This window comes from Hipposideros armiger, unplaced genomic scaffold (assembly GCF_001890085.2).
Source record: "Hipposideros armiger isolate ML-2016 unplaced genomic scaffold, ASM189008v1 scaffold_471, whole genome shotgun sequence".
NCBI lineage: Eukaryota > Metazoa > Chordata > Mammalia > Chiroptera > Hipposideridae > Hipposideros > Hipposideros armiger.
The window spans coordinates 1,598,799-1,609,787 of NW_017731821.1; the positions used below are offsets into that span (position 1 = coordinate 1,598,799).

Here is a 10,989-nt window from a genome sequence, read left to right on the forward strand (position 1 = left end):
TTTTTTTTGTCTCTAATGAAAATATATTTGACATACAACACTGTGTAAATTTAACATGTGCTGATTTGATGCAATTATATATTGTGATCTGATTGCTATTGGAACCATAATTAGCACCTCTGTCACACCACGTAATTATCATTTCTTCTCAGCGGTTGGCAAAATGAAGATCCCGTCTCTTGGCAAGTTTGATGATTATAATACAATATAGTTGTCTGTATCCCAGGAAACTGTTGACGTTATTCGTCCCCTCTTTTGTTTTCACATGGGGAAACTGAGGATCAGAGACAGGGTACGACCCACTCAGATCTCTGGAGGTTTCCTGTTCAGCTAACGCTGGCTCCTTCTTCAGCTCTCAGCACAAATATCTCTCCCAAGGGTTTCGCATGAACACCGCCCAACCCCCCACCTCTGCTCAGCATTAGGTTCTCTGTCAAACCTTATCACAGAACCCTGTATTTATACGTCTAAGAACGAACCGTAGTGGAATCAGGGATTCCTGGATTTTTGCATAAGTGGATGTCTGGATGCATTTTTTGTGTATGTACATATGTCTTTTTCCTACTGGGCATAGCTCCCCCTGGGCTGGGGTCCCTACCGTAGCCCCCACACCTGGCGTTGGGCTGGGCCAGCAAAACTCCTGATGCGTTCATGTTGACCAAGGAAGGAGTCCAGCTTCCTGACTTACGCCTCATGCATTTACTTTCAATCTGCCCCAGCAAAGAGGCCAGCTCAATTCCTGTCCCCGGAAAGAAGCAAATTATGGTATTACAGACCTGATGACTCTCCTCCCATCGCAACCTCTGGAGAAGCACACAGTCTGTTTCTGAGATGAGCCAGAAATCTGCCCCCAATCATATTGATAGATTTCTTTTTGCATTTGTCACCCTGGGATGGAGTGCTGCGATCGGCTTCGTATCAATGCAGAATAGCAAGCGACCGCCATCCCACTGTGGGATTGAAATAATGACACACAACCTGCCTACGGTGGATTGAGTTCTTCGTGTGTCAGGTGCTATATATACACCATGTTTTCCCCAAAAGAAGACCAGGTCATATATTAATTTTTGCTCTGAAAAACATATTTTATTCATTTATTCATGTACAAAAATCTGCATTTATTCAAATACAGTCATGTCTGGCTGACAGTCTTAACTGGGGCGTATTTTGGGGTAGGGCTTATATTATGAGCATCCTGAAAATCATGCTAGGGCTTACTTTCCTGTTAGGTCTTATTTTCGGGGAAACAGTATATTCAGCCTGTCAAGGAGGTATCAGAATCCCCATTTTACAGGTGTAGGAACTGAGGTTTGGAAAGCTTAAGTAATGCACCCAGCTGGGGCACTGCAGCGTTTACCCACCAGCCTAAAGAAGATAAGACCCAAAGCTGAAAGGAAGTGAAATAAATACTTTCTGAGTGTTAGAAAGAGTTTTTGGGCAAGAGCATCTGTTTAGAGTAGTTGTTTAGAAAAGAGCGTTCCGTGGCCCACCCCTTTTACACATCTGAGTGAGACCCAGCGAGAGGCGCCCCACAAACCCAGTGGCTGTGCCAGGGCCTGAGTCTCTGCGGCGAGGCTCAGCGTCAGATGAAGCTGATGAATGATGGGGTGAAGGACAGCAGGGGAACGGGCAGGGGGAGTCACAGGCGCCTGTCGTGTCAGGCCACGCTCAATGTGGCACGTCGTTTTTTGTGTTTTTTTTTTTTCTTCTTTTTTTTTCTTGGCTCAAAGTTCAGACCTCTCTGCCAAATATTTTTTGTGTTTTGAATAAATACTTAAAATATTTTTTAAAGCGTAAGCTGAAAGGATTCTTCCGCCCCGTTTGTCAGACCCCATAGTCGGGTGAGCTGTCAGGGACTGGCCAGGGTCCATGTAGTTCCTCTTCCTGCCATGTGGTGGCACTGTTCTTTCAGTTATCTGGGCCGCAGCTAGTCCAATATTTATTTTCGGTGAGTAATTTGTTTATCAGGAGGTTATTTTAATCTAATTTTGGCCATATTTGCTATTCCACACTATCTGTGCTTCCCAGCGTTAGCAGCGTGCATGTCTTGAAGGAAATTAGTTGAAGATGGTCCCGGAGGCATTTGCTCAGCCATTATTTAAGGGAGTTGGAGAGGCGACAGGGGGAGCGGAGCCTGGTGTGGGAAGAGCCTCTGGAATTTGTTGCGTTCCTGGTGATGTTAGCATGATCCAGCAGGACTTAGAGGGCACGGGGGCTTCCCCAGCAGCTTTTGTGAGGGCTGCGTCTCACCATCTTCCTGACCTTCACTGCCAAGGTCAAACACAGCACTTCAGGAATATGCCTGCCTGCCTTCCCACAGTCCACACGCATCCTCCATCCCATGTGAGAATGTGTTTCATGAACTGCTAACTGGGAGCCCTCAAGGAAGGGGTGAGAAAATTAATGTTGATTTGAGTAACTTGGGTGAATATTGACTCTGACTATTAATTGTAGAGCACCAGCTCCTGCCAGGCAATTTGCAGTCCCATTTTCCATACGAGGAAGATGGAGTTAGGGGAGGTTAACGACATGGTAAGTGGACAATTCGAGTTTGGTCTCAGGGGCAATCGTATCCAAAGCAGAAAAGTCTGCACCTTTAATCAAAGAGGTTCCTGCTGTCCATATGGACCCAGGACACTTGACCTCTGTTGGTGGACCATGTGACCTTAAATTAGTTCTTTGTCATTGCACTTGACTTCAGTTTGGTTTTCTAAAAGTGAGGAGACTACACAAGATGAGTCATTTGAAAACTCTTTATTAGAAGGAAAAAGAAAATTTTAATGAAATCTTATGAGGAAGTGATACGTCAAAGCAGAAAAAATCGGAGAAGTAGGCAACCCCCGTGAATGACAGCGTGTCTTTCCTTTGCCACGTCCCTTCTCCCTGGCTTTTAATGGACACCAGGTCACTTTCACGGAAGGTCCTTAGAGCGCAAAGGAATCAAGTTGGAAAGCCTCTGAAATGAACATTCTCGTGGGGTACTTTCACAGCTCAGCCTGTTGTCTGAGATTGCAATTCAAAGGTGGGCAGATGCATCTTTTAGGTGTTTTTGAAAGTGTGCGCGTTCTTGCTCTGTGGTGATCCTAAGAAGAGCTAGCGAAGTTTGACTCTGAAAATAAAAAAAGATCTGAAATGTTGTGTTCATCCTTCAGCCCAAGTCAAGTAAGTAACTTTTGAGTCGCTTGCACTACGATGCCGAATTCAGCAGAACTGAATTAGATGAGGAGGGGTCAGCTTCCTCCTTATAATCCTTAGGATTATAATGGTTGGCAGGATGGCGAACCACCTTCTTGAGATGGCCAGCGCATTCAGAGATTCCCACACGGGGTCTAACAGAGCTGTGGACGGTGGTGTTGAGTTTTTCCTGTTTGATGCAAAACCTGGGCACATAAAATATTGTAATAGATTGCGAACGATTCTGGTTCTTTGCACCCAAGCAGGAGGCAGTGTTTTCACCAGGTGACTCTGTTCTCTGGCACTAATTTACCTACGTCTGCCTGTAGGGCTTTCCCTCCTGCCTGCCTGTCTGCCAGTAGGTTTGAGCCATGTCGTTGCTTTGGCAACAGCGTAAATGTGTTCAGGGAGGTTCAGGGTCATGTATGAAGGTGGCGTGTGTTTGCTTAAAGCTCAAACCTCTTACTCTCCACAAGGATAAAACACAGTGGAGACCCGTGTTTGCACAGTGGTCACGATGTTGGCTCTCATGACACTGTGGATTCACATCGTGGACACACTGGGCATATGTATTCCTTACCACTGTGTTATAATTTCCTCATCAGTACAGCGGCAAAAAGGATATGTTCCAAGGATAATTAGTATGATACAAACAAGGTGATGCCATGGATGGGAGTGTAGTGCTAGATCTTAGTAAATCTCTAATTTTTTTTTTTTTTTTTTTTAGCTGAGCCATCCTGCCACCTGTTGGCTGCTCAGCAGTAGCTCAGCTCGGGCCGGGAATCGAACCGCTAGTTGCTCAGAGCTCGTACTCTTGCGTGAGCTCTTAACCAACTGAGCCACTCGGCCGGCCCTAGCAAATCTGTATAACGACCAACTCTCATTGTATTATCGCCACCGCTCTCAACATCCCGGAGTTTCAGGAATTGGTTATATGAAGCCTCTTGCAGTGCCAATCCATCAGTGCTCCCTGCGCGTTGAATGATGCATAGTTGTTTTCAGTGTCTGTCTCCCTTCTAGAAGCGTTTTCCATAAATAAATGGAGAGAGCAGGCTCTGCCTGTGGAGGTGACCCACGTGCATTTTGCTTTCATTCTAGGGGATCAGGGGTTAACATTCAGGATGGCTGAGCTCTGAATGTTTTAGATTTTAGAACTTCATCCTGGTATAATGAATGGCTGGCGATGGACTGACAAAGATGAAGCATTGCAGAGATTTAAAGAGTGAGACAAAAAGACAAACACCTACACTGGGGAACAGTGGCTTCGTCGTCGCATTCGGGGCTGGCTGTACAATTATTTGTTTATGTCAAGATGTATGTCGGGCATTCTAATAATAGCAGTTAACAATGCACCTTTTGGTATATTATCTCATTTAATCTTCACTCGAGTCCTGCAAGACAGGGAAATGTGTAACTATTTGACTATTCTATAGCAGTGGTTCTCTGCATGAGCGACTTCGCTGCCGAGGGACTGTTGAGCAAGGTCTGGGGACATTTTTGGCTGCCACATCTGCGGGGCTGGGGGTGCTCCTGGCATCTCTTGGGTGGAGGCCAGAATGCTGCTAAACATATGACAATGCATGGGATAAACCTCCCCTCCTCCCCTCGCCCCAAGAAATAATATTCATCCCCAAATGTCAAGAGTGCACGGTTGGGAAACTGTTGTATAGAGAAAACATTGAGGCTCAGAGGTTGGTTGACTTGCTCAAGACTGTGTAATGTGTGCTGGGCCCACTGGGACAGAAATCTGTCCCTTCATTTCACTAGCAGAGGGTTTCAAGTTGTGTCCTTTTCTTAAAAAAAGAAATAACAACAGTTTTAATTTTTAAATGAAGTCCTTTGCAGAGGCGTTGCCTGTAAGCAGAGGCGTTGCCTGTAAGCAGATGTCAGTGAAGCTGCTCTGGTGGCAATAGGGGTTCGGGACCCCACTCAGCCTCTCCCTAAGCCGTCCCCACCGCAGTCTCAGGGACACACACCATGGCCACCGCTGCCCCCCATGCAGTGAGGCCCAGAGACCATCACACCCCTCTTGGGTCCCTCAGACCTTCCGACTTCCCTGGAGCCATTACCTAGTTTGAGGAGGGGATGACAGCCCCCGAGATGCGTTGGGCATTGGGAGAGGCCAGGGGGCCTAGGGGCCACGTAGGAGGCCGCTGCTGCACAGTCCAGGTGGCAGGACAAGGGACTGCGAGAGGCAGGAGAGAGAGGGGAGGGAAAATGAGGAGGCACGGGCTCATGGCTCCGCGATTTTATCGCGTTATGCCGTTGGATGATGTGGGCCGCAGGCCAGGAGCGCAGAGGTGAACCTTCAGGGTCCGGAGGCCCGGATGCAGCGTGTCGTTTGCAACACCGTGCAGATTTTTTTCCTGCAGTTCACGTGGCTTCTCTGTGCCCCGGCCCGAAGCAGGTGAGGCCACCGACAGACAGGTGTTTCACAGGTCAATTGAAAGAGAAAGGCAGGTAGGGAAGGGTTCCGTTTTTCTCCTTCCTGGTGCAAATCTTGGCTTTCTTCTTTTAAATTTTTTTTTTTTAAAGATTTTNCGTCGTACAATTCCATTTACCTCGGAATCTGTGTGAATTGTGTTGCCTTGAGTTGCACGGTACACACCCTGGGCACCAGGGAGGTAATGCCCTTTGGTCTCCATCCCATAGTGACCTGTGCTATAGAACAGAGGTCAGCAAACGTTCTACAGATGGTCAGATAGTGATTACTGTAGGCTTTGTGGCCCACAGTTTCCATCGCAACCCTTCACCTTTGTCATCGTCACACAGAAGCAACCATAGGAGAGGCATAAACAATAGGACATAGCGGTGTTCCAGTAAAGCCTGATTTACAAAAACAGGCAGTGGGACATAGTATACTGATGGCATTTCTAGGAAAAGGTTTCTAAACCTCGGTCCTACTGACATTTTCACTGGATCATTCTTTGTTGTAGGGGCTATTCTGTGTGTGGTAGGATGTTTAGTGGCATCCCTGGCCTCTACCCACTAGATGCCGGTAGCACCCACTCCTTTGCCCCCCAGTCATGGACCGAAAAGGTCTTCAGGAAATGCCAAATGCCTCCAGGGGGGCAAAATCATACCTGACTGAGAACCCCCGTTCTAGAATAATGGATGCTTTATGTATGAGTTTTAATTCTGTCGCAATTTCTGTTGGTAGACGTGAACATGGACAAGCCCCTTTAAGTTATAGTTCCTTAAATTTTGTTGTCTACAAAATAAGACTGAGAATTAAATGCTACCTTTCATGACATTCCTGGACATGAAACCTGAATTAAAAAAAAATCTATATCTATCATCAATCTATCTATCATCTATAAATCTATCATCCATCAACCTATCATCCATCCATCCATCCATCCACCATCCATCTTCCCCTCTCCCGCCCTTTCTCCTTACCTACCCACCTGCCTATCTATCTAGAGAGAAAGAGACGTTTGCATTTCTCTGTCATAATAACCATTCACCTTGCTGATGATAGTAGCAGACATATCGGGACCATCTCCTAGCCAGGTCTCTAGGTTAAGACTGCTATCAACACTCTGGCATTCTCAGGGTTTTGTTGATAAATAGAATCATTTCTGAAGTCATCAGTAGCAAATTGGTTCTTTGCTGTAGCTTGGCAGTGCAGGCCTATGGAGTCCTTGCTGAATTATTTGAATAATACTGTGCTGCCGCAGCCATTCATCAATGCCACTTTCCCCTCCCCTCTTGCTTGTGCTTTGATAACTGAACATCTAATGCAGAGCGTCAGTCACCTCTGGTACCTGATGTGGAGGGACAAGCCACAGCCAGTGCCTAGCCTCACACAGCATGTGGTGGTCGGGGGCGGGGGGCTTTCAGATATTTTCCCTAGTCCCTACTCTTGTAGCTCATGGCAGATTGGGGTGGAGTGGAACTGAAACAGATAAACAAATCCAGCAGGGAAAGAAGCACCAGACAAATTGCCAAGGGCCTGGAAACTATTCGTCAAAAGCTTCAAGCCAAGAAGATGCTGAGAAATCAGCGAGAGCATGAGTTGTAGAGAAACAGAGGGGCGTTGGAATCACGGCTGGGTTCTGGGGTGTCAGGGAACGGGTGTGCCAACCAATTGCGTTTTCCTTGGTGAGCCCAGCAGTATTTGCAGCAAAGAAATGCGGACAAAAAGCCAGACGTATCTGTTTCTCATCACAAAAGTGACCCAGGACTTCACCTGGTAGCTTTGTCATTTGAAAAGCTTAGTTCGTAATAATCGGGACGAGTTTCTTAGAAAGAATGATTAAAAGGAACTTTTTTTTTTTTTCTGTAAAGGGTCTTCAGGGGGAAAAGCTGGGTGCTGTCTTTGATTTAAAATTGTCAATGGCAACATAAGAAAAGAGAAACTTAGCAGCAACAAATAAAGACTAGATGTTAGCCACGTTTTTTTTTTTTCTTTATTAACATAACCAATAGATTTGGACAGACTCAGAAGAATAGGAGGGTAAACAGAGTGAATTTCTTTCCTTCCTTTTTAAGTTTTTATTTTTTTTTCAGGTACTTTCTTGGATATAACCCATGCATGAGGCAGCATGCTAAGCGCTCAGGGTCGGTAACATGATACAAAATGAAATAAAACATAGGTTTTATTTTGAAAGCGTTCACAGTCGAGTGAACATGGGGATTGTTCTAGCAGAGTTCAAATCACCACCTTCAAAAGGGTGGTGAGCTCAAATCTAAGGCTGAGAAAAGTCAATATTGGAAGAGTCCAATTTGAAGAGGAAAGGCCTGAGGCATTATCTGATGAGATGGATACCGGAATCCTAGGTGGCAAAGGACTGTCTGGGGTGCTGTGAGGATACAGAAGCAGGCCCACCCCTAAATAAATACAGAGGGTGCCAAAAAACAAATGTATACGCATTTTAAGTAAGGAAAAAACTGTCTTCAAATTGTAATACGATGAATAACGCTAGCGTTCGTTTGATGAGCGCCATACTTTTGAGCGAACATCGTGGGGGGCGTGAAGAACTTAAATGGCAGTGGTAGATGGATGAATACGTTTGATAATTACGATTACGTTGATAGTGGTAATGAAATAAAAAAAATTTCTTTCACATTGTGCTTTATTATGCTTACATACTTCATCTCATTTTACATAAATTATTATTTATTGGTGATGAGGGCTGATAAATACTGGCATACATGCTGAGACACGTTGTAGGTCTTCTTTTTATTTTAGAAATACAACCAGACCTATTAAATTATCCTTTGCATAGGCTAGTGCTATCATTTGGAGGCAAGGAAATCGTGAAGAATCACCTCTGTGGCTTGTTTTGATGCTTCTCAGGGTGGTGTTCTTGGTTGGAATTATTTTTTTCGAATATCCCATTGTAGGATGATGACTTGGAAACAGATGTGAGCGAGCTGAGTTNACACACTATTATTTTTTTCTGAACTACTTCATAATTACTTACAGACATTTCCATTCTCCAGCTCTGAATTTCCTTTAAAAAATGATATTTTCTTACATAACCAGTTTATCAAAATCTAATGTACATTGATACGATACTATTACTTAATCTACAGACCTCAGTCAAATTTTACCAATGGACTTTTGTAGCAAGAGAAAGAAAAATGCTTTCTGTCCCGGGATCTAAATGTTAATTATGTATTTTCCTTAAGTGTCGTTCATGACTTTTTGTCTCCTTTGGCTCAATTCCTTAATCTGTTTTTCTTTTTTGCCTTTCATGACCTTGACATTTTTTTGAACAGTATGGATCAGATATTTTGTAGCATGTCCCTCATTTTGGGTTGGCTGGTTTTCCTCAGTTAAATTCAGGTGATATATTTTGGGCAGGAATACCATCAAAGCAATGCAGGGTCTTTCTCAGTGCATCACTGTATCTGGTGATGTTGACTTTGATCACTGGATTAAGGTGACATCTGCCAGTTTTCTCCACTGGAAAGTTATTGGGTTGTCGGAAAAGTCATGACGCATTTTTGCAACAAAAAACAGGAAAAATACATCATGACTTTCCCAACAACCCAATATTGTTATTCCCTTTATAATTAAGAAGTATCTTCCGGGAGGTACCCTGGGACATTGAGGTGTCCCCAAGAGAACCTGTGACTGACATCATCTTTTCTCATTGGTTTCAGAGTCTAACAGCCGCAGGGCAGTGAACAGAGGCTATGTCAGCAGCTTGCTCAGGCTACACCAGGACTGGCACAGCCATGACACAACCAATGCCTACATGCCCATCCGCCGGGCACTTCTGCTCTGCCTCAAGCACATTGCCGCCCTCCAGTCTGGCAGGGAGGCCTTCCTGGCAGCTCAGGGCATGGAGATTCTCTTCAGCACCACACAGGTATGTCATCAGCCCTGGGACCACCTCTGTGTTGGATGATGGCTGGGTGGTGGATTCCAGAAGACTGTCAATCACCCTGAACAGAGATGGAGAAACTGCCCTATACTTTTTGCTGCCTGCTCTAGGCAGATGTTCTGAATGCAAATCCTGATACGCTCATGCACTGATTCATTTATTCAGTACATGTTTATTGTGTACATGCTGGATGGTACAGTGGTTCAGAGTGTTGACGCTATAGCTAGAGAACCTAGGTTCAAATCCCAGCCCTACTAACTACAGCTTGGAAACTTTGAAACCACCCGCGTTCTCGGGGCCTCAGATGTCTTCTTTTAAAAGATAAATGGAAGTAATAAAATCTGGTTGTTGTGTGGCCTCAGTAAGCTCATGGAGAAATGTCTCACACTTAGCTTATGAGTATGAATAGTTATTGGAATAATTAGCCTGCGGAATCCCATGGTGAAGACGACAGACCAGACCCCTGATCCTGTGGGGCAAACATCCTAGCAGGGGAGTCAGACCCTAAGGAAGCAAAGAATTTCATGAGGCAGGTCATTTCATATTGCTTCATGTGCAATCGATAAAGTTAAGATAAGAGGTCTACAGGGACCCGCACAAGTGACAGGAAGACTGGTTCCATTAGAAAGGTCAAGTCTTCTCTGAGCAGGTGACACCTAAGCTGAGACATGAATTATGGAAGTTGCTGGTCATGGCAGTTTAAGAGGAAGAACATCCCAGGAAAAGGGAATGGCACTTGCCAGGGCTGTTCCTTATGTGCTCCCCGGTAGCATATGTGTTTAGGGGTTCCTGGATTTCAACCCCAATAACAGTCCCTTAACTTCCCTTGGTTAGGGCTCCATGCAAAGCTACCTCTACCCTGTGTTGATGTGACCGTCTCCCCAGTATGTCACCACCTGCTCACCCACCTTCTCCTGGAGTCAAGGCAGCCGTGTGTCACATGCATTATGTCCCTTGCTGTCTCCATTATTAGTCTCTGGTCTTTCATCATTCTTTTTGCTTTTCTTCTTCTCTTCCTGAGTATATCCGAGATAATGATGCAGCCAGTGAGAGTGCAGTTTTCTAACCATGGCATCTGTGGACTTTCCCCATTTAAAAAATTAATTTTTTCTCCCCTACCCCCCCTAAACAATAACATGATACTGTGCTGCAAACCAATATCTAATTTTCTATCTGCTATCACCTCTGGGTTTCTCTCCATCATTGCAGCTTTCAGAACTTCTCAGTCATGAAATAGCTGCATGTTCCATCCTGTTCCTCTGGATGAGGAAGTGCTTAGAATTTTTCCGGGATTCATCATGCTTTGTAAACGTGTGTGCCCCCCATCTCTAATCTCTCCCAGTCCCAGGGAAGCACCCCCCTTTATTGCTGACGCCTCATAGCCCCCCACCCCCCATTCTGGCTTGTGTGTTTCCACCAGCTGCTCTGCCCTCTGCATTATTGGCTGTTTCTCTGTTTGGTATTAAAAAAAAAAAAA

General features: G+C 45.1%; 1 protein-coding gene across 1 annotated transcript in view; it reads left to right on the plus strand.

Annotated features, from left to right (window-relative positions):
• Positions 1-10,989, plus strand: part of LOC109395460 (cytosolic carboxypeptidase 4-like) — a 206,909-nt gene that overhangs the window by 193,074 nt on the left and 2,846 nt on the right. Inside the window, exon 8 of the mRNA XM_019666460.1 lies at positions 9,289-9,497. Within this exon, the coding sequence (XP_019522005.1) occupies positions 9,289-9,497 (209 nt within the window). The remainder of the gene's footprint in view (positions 1-9,288; positions 9,498-10,989) is intronic.